This window comes from Musca autumnalis, unplaced genomic scaffold, assembly GCF_047663935.1.
Source record: "Musca autumnalis isolate F117 unplaced genomic scaffold, ASM4766393v1 scaffold_4, whole genome shotgun sequence".
NCBI classification, from domain to species: Eukaryota; Metazoa; Arthropoda; class Insecta; order Diptera; family Muscidae; genus Musca; species Musca autumnalis.
Genome location: NW_027411977.1, coordinates 17,951,827 through 17,974,023, shown reverse-complemented (window position 1 = coordinate 17,974,023; position 22,197 = coordinate 17,951,827). Strand labels below are relative to the sequence as shown.

Sequence of the window (22,197 nt, the reverse complement as noted above, 5' to 3'; positions counted from 1 at the left end):
GATGTTCGAGAATCAAATGAAGTCATTGGGTGTTAAGGCAGGGTTGTACTGCGGATGACCATCAATGACCCATCAATTCCACGTTTTGTCCGGTCAAAAAGGCGCTCATGTTCTTTTTTTCGAATTTCTTCGGAGACTTCAGGCAAATAAATTGTAGTTTACCACTCCGAATTAACCGTTCTACGTTGTTCAAGCATAATCGTATAATCGACACAGGTCAGTTTTGCCGAAGTAACAGACGACCATTTGCTTCGATGTGCTTCTTCCATGAACAACTTTCGTAGGATTTGGTTCGCCTTCGAAGATCCTTCGAATGGTAAGGGCAATATCTCTTAATCGAAGCAACCGATTTGGTGGTCCAAACTTTTGATCTCGAAATATTTTGTCCAAACATAGTTTATGTTCAAAAGTGGGTCCTATCGGTCCATTCCTTAGGGTACCACCAAAAAAAAAAAAAAAAAAAATGATCAACATTTTTGTTTAAGTGCTGTTAGGGATCTGGGCGCGAATCCTTTGGAAATGTTTAGCAAAGGTACCTCTAGTAGCCCTGTTTACAGCGATGTGATGTTTTTCGTGGGCAAGTCCATGTTTCCTAATATTTATGGTCCTATCGACAGGAATGACCCCCCAAAATAAGACACACTTCCAAAATGGACTATGTCGGTCCATTCCTTTAGGTACCTCCCCCGCAAAACTTTTAAAATTTTATCCTAATCCATATCTTTGTCGGCATGTTCATACTCCTACAATTCAGAAGACCCCCTAAATACATACGTTTTTTTTGGGGAAAAAGGTGTTTCATTTTACACAGGCTGAAGGTATACCTCTGTCGGCAAAGCCGACTGATACTTTTTTATTTGTTTTTTATTTTTAAGGGCGACAGTTCAACAGTTATTTTTACATTATATTTAAATCATCAGTTATTGACCTCTCAATATTGTCGTATTTCAATGTCAAGGTCACACATTGGAAAAACTCCCTCTCAACCATGAACAGTTTTTATGATTTCCAACCAAAGTCACGTCCCATTCGGTCGACTTTTGAAGACTACTTTTCAGACAAAACTAACTAGAACAAATCACAATCAATCATGCATTACATTACGCCAGCAATACGTTAATGTGACGGCGATATGAAATATCGTATCCATCATCTATGGATATTTGGTCACACTTGACTAAGCATCAGTTCTGCCTCGGTGAAGTCCAAAACCGGCAAGAAGACGTAAAAACAACTTTCCCAAAAATACCGCCAGCAATGGTATGATGAGTGTGTGTGCCTTGGCATATTTTCAGTTTTCTTTTCTTTTGTTTTTCCTTAAATAAGTTGCGGAAAATTGTTTTATTTTTATTATTTGCATAATTAATGTCAAGATTTGCCTTGCTGTTCGGTTGTGCTACACAGTTTTTTGGTTTGGAACAAAAAGTGAGAAATGCCAAACAGTCACGTTTTGAAAATTACGTCAATTTCGTTTTCAGAAACACGCCTGTTGTTTTTACAGCTATGAAATAATATTTAATAATAGTAAGAATTGCTTGTAAATTACAACAGATGTTCTAAGGTTCTTAGAACTCTTAAATAAGTTGTAAATTACAGCAATTCAAGTTATTCTTATACCATCATTCTTTCTTCCATTTCAAGTCGAGGTTTTTTTTATTCCAACTCATAGCCCTATTAAAAAATAAATCGCGATTCAGTCCATACCTTCATATAGCCCCCGTAGAACGGTACCTCCCGATTTTCGGTATTTTTAAGGTTTTAGCTTCATTATCCTACCAAAATGGCTGAAATTTGGTACGTAGTCTTCTTTAGGGGTATAAAACTTCCCCCCAGAATTTTGTCGGTATCAGTCTACACCTTCATATAGCCCCCATAGAACGGTACCTCCCGATTTTCGGTATTTTGAAGGTTTTAGCTTCATTGTCCTACCAAAATGGCTGAAATTTGGTACGTAGTTTTCTTTGGAGGTATAAAACTTTCCCCTTAGAATTTTGTCGGTATTGGTCCACACCTTCATATAGCCCCCATAGAACGGTACCTCCCGATTTTCGATATTTTGAAGGTTTTAGCTTCATTATCACACCGAAATGACTGAAATTTGGTACGTAGTCTTCTTTGGAGGTATAAAACTTTCCCCCAGAAATTTGTCGGTATTGGTCCACACCTTCATATAGCCCCCATAGAACGGTACCTCCCGATTTTCGATATTTTGAAGGTTTTAGCTTCATTATCACACCGAAATGACTGAAATTTGGTACTTAGTCTATGTTGGTGGTATAAAACTTTCCCCCAGAACTTTGTCGGTATCGGTCCATGCCTTCATATAGCCCCCATAGAACGATACCTCCCGATTTTCGGTATTTTGAACGTTGTGGCCTCAATATTCCACCGAAATGCCTGAAATTTGGTATTTAGACTTCGTTGGGGGTACTCAAACTTCCCCTTTAAATTTGTCGGTATAGGTCCACGCCTTCATATAGCCCCCATGGAAAGGTACCTCGCGATTTTTCGTATTTTGAAGGTTGTGTCTTCAATATTCCACCAAAATGGCGGAAATTTGGTATTTAGTCTTCGATGTGGTATAAAACTGTTCGCCAGAAATATGTCTGTACAGGTCCACGCCTTTCATATTGCCCCATTTCTGACTAAAATTCGTCAGTATAGGTCCACGTTTCGATATAGCCCCATAGAACGGTACCTCCCAATTTTCGTAATACTGAAGATTGTGACGTCAATATCCAACCGAAATGGCTGAAATTCGTTATTTCATCTTGCAAGAGTTATAAAATATTCCCGATGAGTATTATCAGTATAGGTCCACGTCTTCATATATCCCCATAGAAGCGTACTTCTTCATTTTCGGTATTTTTTTAATTTTAGCCACATTCTCTTACTCGAAGTATAGGAAATTTGGTATTTAGTCTTCTTTGAGCCTTAAAACTTTCCGTCAGAAATTTGTCGGTATAGATCGACGTTTTGAAATAGCCCCCATAGAATGGTGCCTCACATTATTTTACCGAAATTGCTGAAATTTAGTATTAAGTCTTCTTCATACACGAAAGGAAACTAATTATTCCATTTTACTTCAATACAACTTGTTGTGGAGGGTATAACAAGTTCGGCCCGGCCGAACTTAACGCCGTGCTTACTTGTTTTTTCCTTGGTTTTGCCATTTCTGAGATATAGAAGTTCAGGTCACATTTTTAGGTTTTTGTTAGGTTTTCACAATTTGCTTGAAAATGGTAAGTTTTATCGCAATGCGACCAGAGAAAATCTTATAGCTGTGAAAATTTTCTACAAGATTGGCTTTAGTAAGTTTTCCCTAGGTTGTACCATTTTTGAGATTAATAAGTTTAAATTGGGAAATTGCAGTCATGACGTTGTTTTATAAGGAGACGATACAGTCAGTGAATTGTCCCAATTTGAACTTCTATATCTCAAAAATGGTAAAACCTATGAAAATACCTTAGGGGTCAATCTTGTAGAGAATTTTCACTGCTATAACATTTTCTTTAGTTCAATTTTGATAGGGCTTGCGGTTTCTCAGCAAAATCGCGTAAACCTAAAATAAACCTAAAAATGTGAAATTTGACCGCGATTTATTTTAAAAGCGCTCCGGCGATTTTTTTTTGTTTTATTGATTTCTCTCATCTATGAACATTGTAGTTTCAGAATCCGCAAAAACTTTCCAGGTGTAAGCACCTTCCATTTAAAGTTTGTTCAAGAGCACCTTTCAGTTGGCAGTTTTTTTTGCATTTCCACATTTAAGAGCACAACTCACCGTAATTATTAACCACACTGAAGAACATATAAATCATAATTTCAAAATTTTAAAAATAAAAAATCAAAAACCAAAAATACTAATAATTAAAAAAAATGACGATAATTGTTGTTGTGACAGAATTGTATGATGGAACCGGCCGCCGTCATAGTTACAGGAAATTGTTAATGATGACTTTTTCGTTTCGTTTGTTTTTGTTACTTTCTTTCGCTTTTTGCAATTTCCAATCCAAAAAATATGCAGAAAATTTTGATTTGTTTTCTTTTCGTTTTTCATTTAATTCACGACATCTTTACCGTTTAATCATGCTTTACGAACTAAAAGTCAAAGCGCCGCAATAAGACAACTAGAAAAAAAATTATCGGGCCCAATAGGCAACAGCAAAAACAAACAAACAACCAGTACCAACCAACAGCAACACGGCGCGCTATCAACATTTGCGCCAACAACAGCCAGCACCTACATCTCCGTCCCAACATCCAACCCCTCCGTCCCATACCACTCGTAGAAACCATTCAACGGCAGTCATAATCAGCAATAGTAGGGTTTGAGGTAATTGTTGTTCTTGTTATTGTAACTGCTGTCTATTAGACGGTGCTGTCTGTTGCTTGTTGCCGGCTCTGTAGTAAAAAAAGCCAAACAATCGTTATTTGTTCATTAAAACACAAAAATTAAATACTATTCTAATGAATTTGTTTAAACTCAAGTGGTCACAACACGAGGTGGGTGTAAAAAGGTGAGGCGGAACCCTTTATTAAAAAAAAACTTTTTCCTAAGAACATCCCAGAAGTTACAAGGGAAGGCTTTACTTTATATCAGAGTGTCCAGCATGTAAAGAACAAATATATTAGCATTAGCGATTCCGAACGGCGCACAGTGGTCGAAATCCGCTAATCCCCTTAATTACCCAGCAAACCAAATGTCGGATGTCTGCCACATCTGAACAATTTCGGAAGCAAAATCGAAAGAAAACAAGTAAAAAAGTATCAGTCGGCTTTGCCGACAGAGATATACCCTCAGCCTGTGAATATTGAAACAATTTTTTCCACAAAAAACGTATGTATTTAGGTGGTTTTAAAAATTTTGGGCGTATAAACCGACAAAAATGTTGATTTTGATTAAAGTTCAAAAATTTTGCGGAAAAGGTACTTAAAGGAATGGACCGACATAGACCATGGGGGTGCCATAGGGGGTTTTTACAACCCTCGGGCTGTTTTCTCAAGAAGTATGGTCTTGCCCCTGAAACAACTTTTACCATCGTAATTGAGACAGCGAATGTAAGTTGCTTCAACAAAAATCAAAGTGATTCAACAGCAGGTCTTAAAGTGAACTTATCCAAAATTTTGTGTGGGAGGTACGGGAAGGAGTGGACAAATATAGTCCATATTCGAACCTGATTTATATCTGGTAGATATTATGAAAAGAGTTATCGTGCGCACAATTTTTCCGAATATTTTTTTAACTTTTGTGGGGTAGGTACCTGAAGGAGTGGACCGATATGGCTTATCTACGAATATAAGTAAGTTTGGAAACAATATTACGAAGGCCAAATTTTGGCCGGAATCGGCAGTTCCGTTCGAGAATTATCTTGCGCTTCCACCCATAAACATGGTGTCATAGGGTTTGTTTTTCAATTTTCAGGCTGGTTTTTCAGGAAGTATGGACTTGCCCCTGAGGAAACTTGTACCTTCGTATAGGGGACAGTGAATACAATATGTTACAACAAAAACCAAGGCGATTCAAGAGCAGGTCCTAAACTGAACTTTTCCGAAATTTTGTGTGGAAGGTATTGGAAGAAGTTTACCGATTGAGTCCATATTGGAACCTCATCTAAGTCTGGTAGAAATTTCATAATGTGCAAAGTATGGACCATATCGGTTACTCCCTGCAAGAGTTATCGTACGCATAAATTTTCCGAACATTTTCGAACTTTTGTGGGGGAGGTACCGGAAGGAGTGGACCGATATAATCCATCTTTGAACTTGAACTAAGTTTGGGCAAAATATTACGAAAGCCAAAATTTGGATCGAATCGGCAGATCCGTTCGAGAGTTATCGTGCGCTCCAACCACTACACACGGTGTCATAGGGTTTTTTGTAACTTTCAGGCTATTTTCTCAGGAAGTATGGACTTGCCCCTAATGAAACTTACAGCGTCGTAAAGAGGACAGTGAATACAACTTGCGTAAACAAAAATCAAAGGGATTCGAGACCAGGTCCTAAACTGAACTTTTCCGAAATTTTGTGTGGGAGGTACCCGAAGGAGTGGACCGATTGAGTCAATATTGGAACCTCATCTAAGTTTGGTAGAAATTACACGATGTGCAAAGTATCGGTTAATCCCCACAAGAGTTATCGTGCGCACAAGTTTTGCGAAATTTGTTTAACATTTGTGGGGGAGGTACCTGAAGGAGTGGACCTATATGGCCCATCTTCGAACTTAAATCGAATCTGGACAAAATATTTCGATACCCAAAATTTGAACCGAATCGATTGATCCGTTCGAGAGTTATCGTGTGCACCAGCCTGCAAGACAGACAGACAGACGGACGGACATTGCTAGATCTACTCAAAATTGTCTGAAACGGATATCGTACAAACATACTTGGGGTCTAAAACCATTATTTCGATGAGGCACACTTTTGGTCGTATCAAAGTGTAAATACACTCTTTAGCCTAAAGGCTGTGGGTATAAAAATTATAGCCAAGAAAATAATTAACAACTCTCTAGCACATCGTACAAGCATTGGAACGCTCCTTCAGGCAGTTTTGGCCTTGTGGGTAAAAAAAGTCAAAATCGGGAGGCTCGATTTTCACCGTGGATAATCCCAGAATTCAGAAACGCGAAGAGCCCAATAAGGTATTCAAATCGCCCCACCCTAGTATGTATATACTCTTTAATACGATGAAAATGTGCCTCATGGTTTTAGATCCCAAGTATGTTTGGACGAATTTGTTCAGACAATTTGGAATTGAATTAGCCCTATCCGACCGTCTGTCTGTCCCATTGTCTCTCTGGCTGGCTGGAGCACAATTTAGCTCTCGAACGGAACATAATTGTTTCACAAACATCACAGAAGGGACATCATCTCGATTAGAGTCCGAACGGCGTTTTTTTACAACACCACTTGAGAGAATTTGGTTCTCGTAATATTTTGTCCAAACTTAGTTTATGTTCGAAGATGGACTATATCGGTACACTCCTTCGAGTACCTCCCCAACGCAAAAGTTCAAAAATTTTCGGTAAAACGGTGAGCACGGTAACTCTCAAAGGGCGAACCCGTTTTGGTCCATACTTTGTACATCGTAAAATTTCTATCAGACATAGATGAGGTTCCATTGTGAACTTTATAGGTCTACTCCTTTGCATACCTCCTACACTAGACCTCCTCTCGAATCCTTTTGATTTTTGTTGTAACAACTTGTATTCGCTGCTCCCATTACGACGGTGCAAGTTTTTTCAGGGGCAAGTCCGTACTTCCTACAAAATGGCCTGAAAGCTGTAAAAACCCGCTATGTCACCATGTGTTACCGAAAATTTTTGTTGGTTCACTCCATCGGATATTTCCCATACCAAATTTCGGAAAAGTGCAGGTTACGACCTCCTCTCGAATTGTTTTGATTTTTCTTGCAACATGTTCCGCTCAAAGCCCCTTTGACGACCGTACAAGTTTTTTGAGTGGCAAGTCCATACTTCTTGAGAAAATGACCCGAAAGCTGTAAAAAAAGCTGTAAAAAAAACTAGGGCCAGCATGTTTAGTGGCTGGTGCGCTCGACAACTCCCGTAAAATTTCTTTCCCGGTAAAATTTTTTCGAATACTAGATACAATTCGAAAGTGCTGCTTATAGGTCCACTTATTCCGGTACCCCCCCACACAAAAGTTCGAAAATATTCACGGAGCAACCGATTTGGTCCAAACTTTGGATCTCGAAATATTTTTTTCCTAACATAGTTTATATTCAAAAGTGGGACCTATTGATCTATTTCTTGGGGTACCACCTACACAAATGTTTAACATTTTTGTGCAGTTAAGGGTCTGTTCGAGGATCCTGTGCCCTGTTTGCAAGCAAGTGCTTGTTTCCTGATATAATGGTCTAAAACCTCTAAACTATATGGTGACCAACTGAAATGACAAGTGGGCGCGATATCTATCGAGAGGAATGACTCCCAAATGAGAAAAATGTTTTAATTCACACAGGCTGAGGGTATATTTCCGTCGGCAAAGTCGACTGATACTTTTTTACTTGTTTATTAACGAATACGAACGTGTACAGTGGTGGAAATCAGTTATCCTTCGACAACGGATTGACCCGGAAGCACACTACATCAGCATTCTGATCAGCGACTGTCACCTCACTGTACAAGTTTTGCATCTTTTTTCTGTGTTGGTGACAGTATATCCTGGAGTGCCTGCTCCGGATTATTTGGTACGTACCTTGACGGGTAAAAACTGAGGACCAATTAGGATGTGTTCGATTTGTCACGCATGCTTTTTTGCAATTTAATTACAATGGACTGCAGTCGGAAGAATATCATGGTGACGGCGGTCCAAGAAATTTAGCTCTAAAACAACTACAGCTTACAGCGTTGTGATGGTTACTGAGGAAGAATCGCACCAGAATTGAAGGAGGGGCACTAGATTGCCTGTTGCACCAGGTCCAGTACAGACCTATCTTGAATGGAATGTATGGAGATAGCAGTCAGGTGTGGAAGTGCCGATAAATACCAGTACTCCAGGTTATAGGCCTAACATTAGCCCGCTTTTAGAAGGTCATTGGGTGACTCATCATGAGTTGTGGCATTCGGTCCTCAAAAATGACCAGAGTATAGAGGTATAGAGCTCTACGTTTGCACGGTCAATAAGGACGACCCCCACCAGAATTAAAGGAGATTGTCATAGTTCGTGAAACATAACCGTCGTGTCATATCGTCTGAAAAATTAAGTCATCTGGCAACCAGTCGTTTCTTTTGAATCACATCATATCCCGATAATTATCTACATCAGCAGGCCGTCAGAGTTCATCACCTCTGAACGCCGCACTTTCACCAATCATGGCATAGTTTCAGAGAGTTCACTAATCGGCGCTTCAATGATCTGCCCAACCCTACCTTCTGGTCGAATACCGTAAGTTAGACCAAACTTCCCAGCAGAGGCGGCTGGATTAACAAATGAGAGTGATGAGCTTCGGTGAGCCAACCTCAGTGAACCCAAAGTCAAGAAGATAAAATGGAAAATTAACAGATTGGTCGGTGAGCGTAAGCGGAACAAGTGGCTTACTCATCTGAAGAGATGCAACATTAGAGCCGGAATAAGTGAATTGTGGCAACGGTTAAGTCACTCTCGAACCCTGGAATGATGGAAGATAGGACCTCAGTCACGTTTGGCAACGTTACGTTGACTGACCCGAAGGTGTGCGCAAGTTATTTCAATCGACAGTTCGTCGCGCTCCTCATGGCGAAGAGACCAGTAATACGTTGCATCAGATATCTTCCTGCCGAGGATGAACCACCACAATTTACAATGGATGTTGTTGCGAATGTTGTTGGGTGCCACCGTGGTGTAATGGTATGCACGCCCGCCTTGCACGCAGAAGGTCGGGGGTTCGATTCCCCGGCCAGGCAACATCAAACATTTTTCAACGGTGGCAAAATACCCCTCAGTAATGTTGGCGACATTTTCTGAGTATTTCATCCTTGAAAAACTTCTCCACAAGTGGTGTCTTAAGACACGCCGTTCGGACTCGGCGATAAACAGTAGGTCCCATATCATTGAGCTAAATATGAATCGGGGTTCACTCATTGATATGAGAGAAGTCTCCCTTGTCCCGTATGGGATGTTGTGGAACAATGTTTTTTTTGTTGTTGCGAATGTCATCAGGAACGCTAAATCATCCAAAACGTTGGGTCCTGATGGAATCTCGATGGTAATACTGAAACAGCTGGATAAGCCGACAGTGGAGTATCTCACTAAAGTACTTTCTCCACCTGTCGCTAGCCACCCACATCTTTCCCGAAGTCTGGAAAATGGGCAGGGCGGTCCAGCTAATGAAGCCAGACAAGGATTTAAACAAATGTGAATCGTACAGCCCGATTTTGCTTTTGTCGCCCGTTGCAAAGACCCTTGAGACCTTAGTCCTTCCCAGTATCAGAAATAGCTATCAGCATAGATTCCGTAAGCAAGACAGCATGACAACAGCGCTGCACGCCGTCTTCACACATATGGCGTTGTTGTTGTAGCAGCGTCGAAACCTACCTATAAGCATAGGTTTGATTTTGGGTTGACAGCAGCTGGCCGAAACACTATGGTTTCGGATCAATACAGTACGAAAGAACCCGATGCCGTGGGATTTGACACATATTAGTCGACCACTCAACCAGAGCAAGTCGTGTGATACTGTCAAGCACTCCACACAGTTTGAGGATATCGAACATACAACCCTCCGGCTAAGTTTGAAACGCTGGCTAATTAATTATATGTGTCGGTTTGATCATGGGTTGACAGCCGTTGGTCGAAACACTATGGTTTCGGGCCAATCCAGTACGAAAGAACCCGCTGCCGTGGGATTTGACACATATTAGTCGAGCACTCAAGCAGAGCAAGCCGTGTCACAGAACAGTGATGGTGTCGCTTGACTTATCAAAAGCCGTTGATACTGTCAAACACTCCACACAGTTTGAGGATATCGAGCAGACAACCCTCTGGTCTAGTTTGAAACGTTGGATAATCAATAATATGTGCCGTATTTGGAATTCAGGAACAAGAAGTTGAAACCCCGTAGAGTGAAACATGGAGTTCCCAAAGGCGGGATGATATCTCCGCAACTGTTTAATCTCTACCTCTCCTGTATTCCGTCATTGAAATCGTAACGTAGGCGGATGATTGTACGATCCTGGTGTCAGGTACCTTCCCTGATGTCATTTGTGGAAGGCTGATCTCCTATTTTACTGATCTTACCCCTTCATTCACGCGAGGAATATGACAATATCCGCCACTAAATCTACGGTTAATCTGTTAACCACATGAAAGGCAGAGGTGAGGACAGAGTTGAATGTCATGGTCGATGGTAGCAGAATTTCGACCACAAACTACCCCCAAAAAAATGCCTAGGGGTCACATGCGACAACATGTTCATGTCGTCCGCTCATACCACAGCTATCTGCGACAAGCTTAGATGTAGAGACAAGGTCCTCAAGTCCCTAGCCGTCAGCATTTGGGGTGCAGATAAAGAGACCTTTTTAAACACATATAACGCGATATGTCTACCACAGACCGACCTATGGCGTTATATGTGATATGCTATGCGTTGTTGGCAAATATAAGTTCAACGCAATGGAAAAATATTCTAACCTGGCAGAATGGCGCCCTGAGAACTACAACAGGGTGCCCCTCGTACATGAGGAAACAAAGATTCCTCCAGTACGGCAACACAATGACATGCTTCCGTCGCAGTATTTGCTCCGGTGTTACCGTGAGAGCCATCCTAATCAGCATATTGTGTATAGGACACCCCCAGGCATAACAGGAGGGACTTTCATCGTTACAAGAGAGGACCTCTACATCAACAAGCCTATCAAACAGGATTCAATAACATTCACACAGATGCAGTCGCAGATGCCATAAATAACTATCGTGTGGATGTGGTCCTCGGGGAATTTTTGCCGATACAACAAGCGTGAGTACCGGAAAAGACAGGCTTTGTAGTTTGGCTGGTGAGGACGTATAAGTCGGACAAAATAAATTCTTTTAAACCTATAAGTGTAGACCGAGCAATACATCTTCACCGCATTTTTGGTGGGGTTCCGATAAAAAAGTTTAAAATTATGAATGTTAAATACCGTGGGACTCCTTGGCTGGCTGGATGGGTGACATACTTGCTATAAATAGTCTCCAGATAAATATACCGTGTAGTAAATCAGTCTCTTCTTAAAAGGCTTTACATACCCCTTCTGGCCATCAATAAAGACTATCTTCAGGTCGTCATACAAAAAACATATATTCCTATGCACGTGTGCATAGGCTTTTGTGTGCTTGCGTTAACGCAGGTTTGAGCCCAGCAAACCAAATGTCAGATTTCGTTCCGATTTCTAAACGATTTTTCGGAGGGGAATTAGTTCAGTAGTGTGATTCTCTAACTCATTTGTATACCCTCAGCCTTTAGGCTAGAAAGGGAATATACACTTTGATACGACCAAAAATGTGCCTCATCGAAATAACAGGTTTAGACCCCAAGTATGTTTGGACGAAATTCGTTTCAGAAAATTTGGAGTCGATTTAGCCATGTCCGTCCGTCTGTCTTTCTGGCTGGTGCGTACGATAACTCTCGAACGGATTAACCGATTCAAACCAATTTTTTGGTATCGTAATATTTTGTCCAAACTTAATTTGGTTTTGTTTTGTGGTTTTTTGGTCAGTGGTTGAGGGTATATCTCCGTCAGCACAGATGACTAATACTTTCTTACTTGTTTGAGTTATGTACCGACAAAAATCGATAAAATTAAAATGGCTATAATTTCGGTAATTAACGATGTTTTTCGGTAAGTTAGCGACGAATAGCAAGAGTATTGTCAACTTTTATTTGAAATTTTAATTTATAATTTTACGTTTTAATTTTACCGACATTTTTCGGTAACTCAAAAAATGAGTTAGAGAATCGCACAGATTTTGTACTGATTTCGTTCCGATATCGGAGTGAACGTCGGAAATAAATTTCACTTCCGAATTTCCCAAGGATTTTCTTCAGATTTCGTCCGGAAATCGGACCGAAATCGATACGATTTCGATCTGACATTTCGTTCCGAAATTCTGTCAACCACTTCATACAACTTTCGTTAAGATATCGTTACGATTTCGGATCCGACATCGGACGTAGCGTCCAAATTTTATTACGATTTCGTTACGATGTCGGTACGATTGGTTTGCTGGGAATACACAAAACGTCTGTGCGTGTAGATTCTGTGGGCAAAACAAATGGTGGTGGTTTTAATCTCTGCTGCTAATTTCGTAAGCAACAATGTCCCTGCAATGCTTGGCTATCAGGGGTCTATAGAGAGTACTTTTATCCTAATGTACTTATTCTTCTTCTTCTTCCCTATTTAATACTTCCCATTAGCATTCCAACTTCCTTTCACTACCCAATCCCACCTCGTATTTATTTTATAGTTTGCTTGTCATATGATTTGTCACTTGGAGAGCAAAACAGAGTGTGAGGTATTTGCTCACAGCAGCAGCAGCAGAAGAAACAGCAGCAATACAAACAGAGCGTCTGGTGTCAATGGCAACGGCAGCAGCAGTAGTAGAAACAGCAGCAACTGCGCCAGCAACAACGTAACCAAACATTTGCATGTGTTTCACTCACCGGGTGATGATTGGTTTCTAATAATTGCTTCTAGAATTGCGAAAACCATTGGTGTGTGACCGACCACTTCAACAATCTGTTGAAAGGAAAATTGTTGCTATTTTTCATCTTTTTAATTTTTCAATTTTCATCATTTTTATTAGACAATTTTTCAATCAAGAGATTTGAATTTTTCATTATTCCACATATTTATGGGAAGTCATTAAAGTGATTTTGCAAAACAGATTTAATAAAAATTATTGTTACGAACATGGGTTAGTGTAAACTTTTTCCGTTATAGCTAAATTTTGAGGAAAAAATTTAGATTCTTGAACAGTTGAGTCATAAGTTTTTGAACCCTATGTTTATTTAATAATCATGAATTAGGTAGACTTATACATCATCTGTTGCTAAAAAACCTGTTCTAATATTCTTCATACGGTTCATGTGTGATATAATTAATTTAGTGTTAATTTGTCGCTTGAATTCACGTTTAGGATTTTAACCAGTAATATTTCATATAATAAAAAAGGGAAGTTTTTCATCTCTCAATTATCGTTTTCAATCATCTCTTCCAAATTCAAAAAAATCAGTGAAAAATTGAATTTATTTTATTTTAATTGTTACAATATTTTGCATTTTATTTAATAATTATCTAATTACACTGTGAACCGAAATTTTGGGTGGTGGAAAATTCTTTTTGGGGATGAAAGCTCTTGGTGAGTATATACAGAACCCTGAAGGACAGATCCGCCGTGAGTCGAACTTTTGAGATATGGCGTGATGAATATTTTGCTGGAGACCCTATAAGCCCTCAGATATTAACGTTATATCTTTGTCCGCTGTTGTTTTAGCTTATATTTGAGATCACACATCTCCAGCCAAATCAAATGAGGATTATTTTCGTAGAGCATTTTGACCTTCTATCGCGCTTCCCTCAATGTCCTTTTCGTCCTTTATTTTAAGAGCCGCTATAAAAGTACCACAAGATGACGTTTTTCAGCTTCGAAATGTTCTGCAAAAATGTCGCTCAGAAAATTTTAGGTACGGCTCTCATTGACAACTAATCGATTTTGTCGCGTTTTCATAGTAATTTTTTACATTTACCCCTGTTTGCTCAGAAAAAACTGTGTTTTGTGTTTTTGTATGTTCTGTAACGAATATACAAAAAACAAAATATAGTATTTTTCTGAACAAAAACAGGGTAAATGCACAAAACGACCACGAAAACGCGATAAAATTGATTTGTTGTCAATGAGAGCCGTACCTAAAATTTTCTGGCCGACATTTTTGCAGAACATTTCGAAGCTGAAAAACGTCATCTTGTGGTACTTTTATAGCGGCTTTTATAATAAAGGACGAAAACGACATTGAAGGATGCGAGATAGAAGGTCAAAATGCTCTACGAAAATAATCCTCATTTGATTTGGCTGAAGAAATGTGATCTCAAAAATAAGCTAAAACAACAGCAGAAAAAGATATAACGCTAATATCTGAGGGCTTATATGGTCTCCAGCAAAATATTCATCACGCCATATCTCAAAAGTTCGACTCACGGCGGATCTGTCCTTCTGGGTTCTGTATATACTCACCAAGAGCTTTCATCCCCAAAAGGAATTTTCCACCCCCCAGTCTTTGAGCTCCATTTTGTTGCACAGTGTTATTAATCTTGTTTGGTAGATATTTTTTAAATATTTATTCTGACAAATGTACGAATGTACGTGTATGCATTGATCATGCAGAACGATAAAAAATGTAATATTTTACCCTTCACTTAACTGCACTTTAAAAGTTGCACAAAGTTGCAAATTATATCTTACACCATTTCCATTTAAAATCGTTAAGATAAATTTGTGGTACGATTGAAGGAGAACTTGAAAATGACAAGCAACGAAGACCATGGTGATAGGTAGCAGAGATAACGTTCCGACACATCACCACTGCTGCAGCCACTTGCCATATACCCGCTGGTTGAATACGCGAAGTGAGACCAAATTTCGCATAGGCGACGGGATTAGCAAATAGGCGTGATGGGCTTCGTCGTACCAACCCCAGTGGTCCCAGACCCGGGAGTGAAAAGATGAAGAGAAGAAGAGTATTACGTTGCATAACATCTTTTCCTGGAGAGCAGGGGCTCAATTCTGTTTCTATGAAAATGTGAAATGAAAAATTTTATAACGCTAACTCATCCAAAGCGTTGGGCCCAGAAGGAATCTCCATGGTAATGCTGAAACAGCTAAATGAGCCGAGAATAGAGTATTTCACCAAAGTTCTCAATCTGTCGCTCCCACTACTGAAGCAATGCAAGGATGCCAGCAAAGGTGGATCGTATAGACCGATTTCGCTTTTGTCGCCTGAAGCAAAGACTCTTGCGGCTTTATTCCTCCCCAGCTACAGAAATAGCAATCCAATTGCTGATCGTCAGCAAGGTTTTCGTAAGCAGAACAGCACGACAACAGCGCTGCACGCCATCTCCACACATATTGGTCGAGGAATCAAACAGAGCAGTGATGGTGTTCACTGTTTGAGAACATTGAGCAGACAACCCTCCGGTCACGTTTAAAACGTTGGATAATCAATTTCATGTATGAACGCCAGCCGTACGTGGAATTCAGGAACAATAAGCCCAAGAGTGAAACAGAGAGTTTCCCAGGGTGGGGAGTTTCCGGGAACTGTTTAACCTCTACCTCTCTTGTATTCTACCTTCACCAGACGGTATTGAGGTCGTAACACATACGGATGATTGTACAATCTAGGCATCAGGTACCTTCCCTGATTTCATTTGTGAAAGGCTGAACTCCTATTTGACCGATATTACCAAATTTTTTCAGGCGAGGAATATCTAAATATCCGCCACTTTGCTCACTACATGGACTACAGAGGTGAGCACTGCATTTAATGCATGGTCGATGGTAGAGGATTACCGTCAACGAAGGGTCACATTCGATAGAATGTTTACGTCGTCCACCGATGCCACAACATGGGCCAAGCTGAAATGTAGAAACAAAGTCCTCAGGTCTCTAGCCGCCAGTACAAGGGGTGCAGATAAAGAAACCTTGTTGATCACATATAATGCAATAAATCGGTCTGTGGTAAGCTATACAGCGCTAGAGTGGACACCAAATATATTTGTAACCCAAAGGAAGATATTCAAACCTGTCAGCATGTCACCCTGAGAACTGCAACTGGTTAGTCTATAAAGACTCCATCCTGGTCATCTCTGAAGACTCCCTTTTGCTCGTCTATAAAGTCTGACTTTAGATCATCTGTAAATACTTCCTCTTGCTCTTTTATAAAGACTTCCGTCTGCTCGACTCCCTAGACTCCCTTCAGCTCGACTCCCTTGACTCCCTTCAGCTCGCCTATAAAGACTCCCTCCTGCTCGTATATAAAGACCCCCTCCTGCTCGTCCATAAAGACTCCCTTTAGATCGTCTATAGGGACTCCCTTGAACTCGTCTATAAAGACTCCCTTCAGTTCGTCTATAAAGACTCCCTTCAGCTCGTCGATAAAGACTTCCTTCAGCTCGTGTATAAAGACTCCCTTCAGCTAGTCTATAAAGACTCCCTTCAGCTCGTCTATAAAGACTCCCTCCTGCTCGTCTATAAAGACTCCCTCCTGCTCGTCTATAAAGACTCCCTTCAGCTCGTCTATAAAGACTCCCTTTAGTTCGTCTATAAAGACTATCTACAGCTCCTCTATAAAGACTCCCTTCAGCTCGTCTCTGAAGACTCCCTCCTGCTCGTCTATAAAGACTCCCTTGAGCTCGTCTATAAAGACTCCCTTTAGCTCTTTTATAAAGACTCCTTTCAGCTTGTCTCTATCTACTTCCTCTTGCTCGTCTATGAAAACTCCCTTCAGCTCGTCTGTAAAGACTCCCTTCAGTTCGTCTATAAAGACTCCCTTCAGCTCGTCTATAAAGACTCCCTTCAGCTCGTCTATAAAGACTCCCTTCAGCTCGTCTATAAAGACTCCCTTCAGCTCGTCTATAAAGACTTCCTTCAGCTCGTCTATAAAGACTCCCTTCCGCTCGTCTATAAAGACTCCCTTCAGCTCGTCTATAAAGACTCCCTTCAGCTCGTCTATAAAGACTCCCTTCAGCTCGTCTATAAAGACTCCCTTCATCTCGTCTATCATAACGCCCTTCAGCTCGTCTATAAAGACTCCCTTCAGCTCGTCTATAAAGACTCCCTTCAGCTCGTCTATAAACACTCCCTCCTGCTCGTCTATAAAGACTCCCTTCAGCTGGTCTATAAAGACTTCCTCCTGCTCGTCTATAAAGTCTCCCTTCAGCTCGTCTATAAAGACTCCCTTCAGCTCGTCTATAAAGACTCCCTTCAGCTCGTCTATAAAGACTCCGTTCAGCTCGCCTATAAAGACTCCCTTCAGCTCGTCTATAAAGACTACCTCCAGCTCGTCTATAAATACTGCCTTCAGCTCGTCTATAAAGACTCCCTTCAGTTGGTCTATAAAGACTTCCTCCTGCTCGTCTATAAAGACTCCCTTCAGCTCGTCTATAAAGACTCCCTTCAGCTCGTCTATAAAGACTTCCTTCAGCTCGTCTATAAAGACTTCCTTCAGCAAGTCTATAAAGACTCCCTCCTGCTCGTCTATAAAGACTCCCTCCTGCTCGTCTATAAAGACTCCCTCCTGCTCGTCTATAAAGACTCCCTTCAGCTCGTCTATAAGGAATTCCTTCAGCTTGTCTATAAAAACTCCCTTCAGCTCGTTTATAAAGACTCCCTTCAGCTCGTCTATAAATACTCACTCCTGCTCGTCTATAAAGACTCCCTCCTGCTCGTCTATAAAGACTCCCTCCTGCTCGTCTATAAAGACTCCCTTCAGCTCGTCTATAAGGAATTCCTTCAGCTTGTCTATAAAAACTCCCTTCAGCTCGTTTATAAAGACTCCCTTCAGCTCGTCTATAAATACTCACTCCTGCTCGTCTATAAAGACTCCCTCCTGCTCGTCTATAAAGACTCCCTCCTGCTCGTCTATAAAGACTCCCTTCAGCTCGTCTATAAGGAATTCCTTCAGCTTGTCTATAAAAACTCCCTTCAGCTCGTTTATAAAGACTCCCTTTAGCTCGTCTATAAAGACTCCCTCCTGCTCGTCTATAAAGACTCCCTCCTGCTCGTCTATAAAGACTCCCTTTAGCTCGTCTATAAAGGCTCCCTTCAGCTCGTCTATAAAGGCTCCCTCCTGCTCGTCTATAAAGACTCCCTCCTGCTCGTCTATAAAGACTCCATTCAGCTCGTCTATAAGGACTCCCTTCAGCTCGTCTATAAAGACTCCCTTCAGCTCGTCTATAAAGACTCCCTTCAACTCGTCTATAAAGACTCCCTTCAGCTCGCCTATAAAGACTCCCTTCAGCTCGCCTATAAAGACTCCCTCCTGCTCGTCTATAAAGACTCCCTCCTGCTCGTCTATAAAGACTCACTCCTGCTCGTCTATAAAGACTCCCTCCTGCTCGTCTATAAAGACTCCCTCCTGCTCGTCTATAAAGTTCTCTCTCTGGAAATTGTGTTGTACATTAATAACGGTATAACATGTGCATTTACATGCAGATAATTAAAGCAAAGTCTAAGAATAACACAACACTTTGGCCCCAAAACATGTAATACTGCTGCTGACGGTGCTGCGGCTACACGCCAATAATTATGCGTGAACCCCATTGTCAGTGGCGGTGACTTAACGAGTGAGTGGCCGGCCGATAGATGTACGCTGCTTTTTCCACTCTCCTCCTTAATGCTTTTCAATTAGTCTTTTATTTTCATTCTCTGTATTCTTTTTTAACATGACAATTCTAAACATAGAATAATCGAAGAAGAAAAAAAAACAACACCAAATGCTTTTTAGCCGAAGCTTTTGGCACAAGGTCAAAACTAACAACGCCAGAGGCAGAACCAGCAAGCAATGGTGGTGGCGAGCAGCAGCATTAGTGGTAACAACGCCACAGTCTCGGCGAATTTTATTGACGAAATTTATTTGCTGCGTCGTCCATCTGATCAAGTGGCTAGTTTGTCAGTTCGTCATTCAGTCAAGACAGACCAGCAAGTGTCTTGTCGCTCTCTGTATGTTTTTTGTTTTAATTTGTTGCTGTTGTTTCTATTGACTTGTGTCTATTTGTAAATATAAATGGACAAAAGTTATAAATATTCTACGTGGAATATTTGTGCAATATGTTTTTTTATTATTTGTATATTTGTGTGTGTGTGTGTGAATGTAGCTATTCTTGCACTTTTTCTGTAGGAAAATTGCTTTGGACAAGTAATTTGAAAATATTCTAAAACGTTAGAGATTACCTTCCGTTTGTCTATAAAATAAAGCTCGTCTATAAAGACCTCCCCCTGCTCACCTTTAAAGACTTACCCATGCTCGTCCGAAAATATTACCTTCTGATCAGATGATCAGTAAGGATCTTTATAGACTGTCGATATCTTGACTATAAAAATGTCCTTGTATTTGTCTATAAAGATTCTCTCATCTATAAAACTATGCCACAATTAACAGTAATCTTGTTCATAGCTGATCTTACACTTTGTAGCATTCAACATTTCAGCTTGTCATTCAAATGAAACTTTGGACTAAAGCATATCTTTGGACTTTGTTTTTGTTATTAAAACATTTAAATTTAAAGTCGCCATGGAATTGCGGACACGTCAATACCACTGAGCTTGTAATTGAAAACAATTAACTCTTTGAGTTGATGATTTTTTTGCAGCAAGCTTGTTTTTTTTCTCCATTCATGTGCTCAACGAGCTGTGGTGTGGTGTTCTACTGTTCTTTGAAACCTCGAGCAGAAAGTTGAGTGCGAACGTGAATTCACACACCGCTAAAGTCAAAGTTTGGCGGGATCAAATAAATTAATGGCCATTATCATTTTAATTGTGGATAAACATCATGAAAACCCACAAAAAACGAGGTCTACTTTAACAGCGACAACAACAACAGAAAAAAAACATGTTTACCAATTTATTTCCAATTTTATTTGTTGCTTCAAAAAAACTAAAGCAAACCCCCATTTGGATTATTTTTTTCAGCATTTGTGCCACTTTTGTTAATTCACACTTTGTGATTTTCTTTGAACGTCTAATTTGTTATGCTTTCGGCTGGATCGATCTTTCCAAATACCAATGATTAGAGCGTTATGGCTAAAAGCTTCAATTAGAACAATGATAAGATTTCTTTATTTTGTTTTTGCTTTTTTAACTTGTCTTCTTTTTTTCTTATTATGGCATTTTATTGTTTTTTTATGACTAATGGAAAGAGTCAATAGTTTAGTATTATTGAACTTTTAAGGTTCGAATGATGATGCTCACACTTCCCAAAAAATATTAATTAATTGGAAATCATGTTGCATTCATTATGGTATTCTAGTTGCGTAACAGGTTTTATACATAATCAGCAGAAGAATCATCTTTCGCCACGTTTAATACGTTTAGAAAGCAATATTTCCAAAATAATCATTGTTATCTGAAGATAAATGAAGCAAGCCTAGCATTGGAGGCATTGGAGTTTTGTTTAAAACGTTTTGTGCTAATATTTAAAGTGCATTGACATTTAAAGCTGAAAACACAATAAACGTTTTGGCAGTTGTTGCAAGATAATGCTGTTGTCCGTTGATGTCAAAAAGTCCAATTATTTGGAATTAAAAGCTTCAGAACAGCTCAACCCTCAACGTTGGTGTTGTCACTGTCTCCTTACGGTTGTTGATTTTGTGTCAACGCTTAACGCGAAACTTTACCCAAAAGTTTATTGTGTTTTCAGCTTAAATGTGCATACAAATTATAATTTATGTGGACATCTAAGAGAGACAGCTAACATAAAACTGTCAGTCAGATATCTTGGAGAAAATGCTAAAATGGCAACAACCGCTCCTACTTTTTGGAACACGTGGATATTATACCGTAGTCAAGGTCGTAAGCGAAAAATTAGCTTAATCAGCTATTCTCTTCTATTCCATTCATAAATTTGCTTTGTAGTCTTATACTCGAATACCCATAAATTAGCTTTGTTTCTTTACTTTTTTAATAGTAAAAGTAGCAAAAGAGAGATCTGTCAAAATTGTTCTCACGTAACAAGTTTTGCACAAAAGTAAAGGAACGGACAAATAGTAGATGTGGCAGCCAGGCGTGCCAAGTTGTGACGATTTTTGATGTACAAAAACCACTGTTTAAGCAGGAATGTCAACTGTTTTAAGGTAAACATCGCTACAGACATATGGTGCGTATGTGGCTGAAGCGATATGTTGTGTGGGTGTGTGTAGAAATTGTCATTGCAAAAAAGCTTTGTGTGTGTGTTTCTTTTTTATTTTTCCCTTTTTTCTATCCAAAAAGGTAGATTGAATCTGGATCCAGGTCAGGCAATTAGGCGCCCGTGTGCGCTCATTTAACGTTGCTCTCTCCACACACACAATTCAACCCATTGAAAAAGCATGCACTCACACAATGACGCCCCGTAAAGTATGCAATAGAAAAGTATGGTGCCTGACGCTGATCTGGATTCGACATATTGTAAAATGTTATGTCTCGTATGTTTTTGTAGAAATCTTCATTTTCGGACAGCTATTCCATGTACCTTGATCCAAAACATAAACAAACTGATCACATTACAAAGGCGTCCCTTAACATAGACGACGCCGTCACTTTATATATTTGTGAGCGACATGTTGAACTAGATTGTGAATCATTCGTTGATCGTACGGTCACCGACTGATTATAGTTCAGTGAACTATTGAACTATAATGAACTATATCGACTGACCTAGTTCATACGCTCTTTTCAATGAATCGTTCAATTGAACTAGTTCGTTCATGAACTATACAACTCTACTTTTTACACCACGAAATTTATCGAGCAGAAAGTAGTAAAAGAGAAAGGCATTTTGGCATGCTCTCTCTTAAATTGTGATTCAAGTTTTACTACTTTTTCCGAGTTAAAAATGATAAAACTGGCAAAACTTTAACGTAAAGGAACAAAGCTATTGTAGATTGTCTTCGGCATAATTTTTTAATCCCCTTTCCCAGCAAAACTACCAAAACTTAATACACACGCTTACGAACATTGGGGAGTGTTTAAA

At 39.9% G+C, this 22,197-nt stretch overlaps 1 protein-coding gene across 21 annotated transcripts in view; it reads right to left on the bottom strand.

Annotated features, from left to right (window-relative positions):
• The window catches only part of LOC141404034 (uncharacterized), a 146,415-nt gene that overhangs the window by 77,910 nt on the left and 46,308 nt on the right, over positions 1-22,197 (bottom strand). Inside the window, exon 1 of one of the 21 annotated variants that reach the window (XM_073987269.1) lies at positions 3,782-4,125. The exons of the other annotated variants lie outside the window; for them this stretch is intronic. Within the exon in view, the coding sequence (XP_073843370.1) occupies positions 3,782-3,818 (37 nt within the window). The 5' untranslated portion in view covers positions 3,819-4,125. Of the gene's footprint in view, positions 1-3,781; positions 4,126-22,197 lie in introns of those variants that run through there. 21 annotated transcript variants of the gene reach the window in all.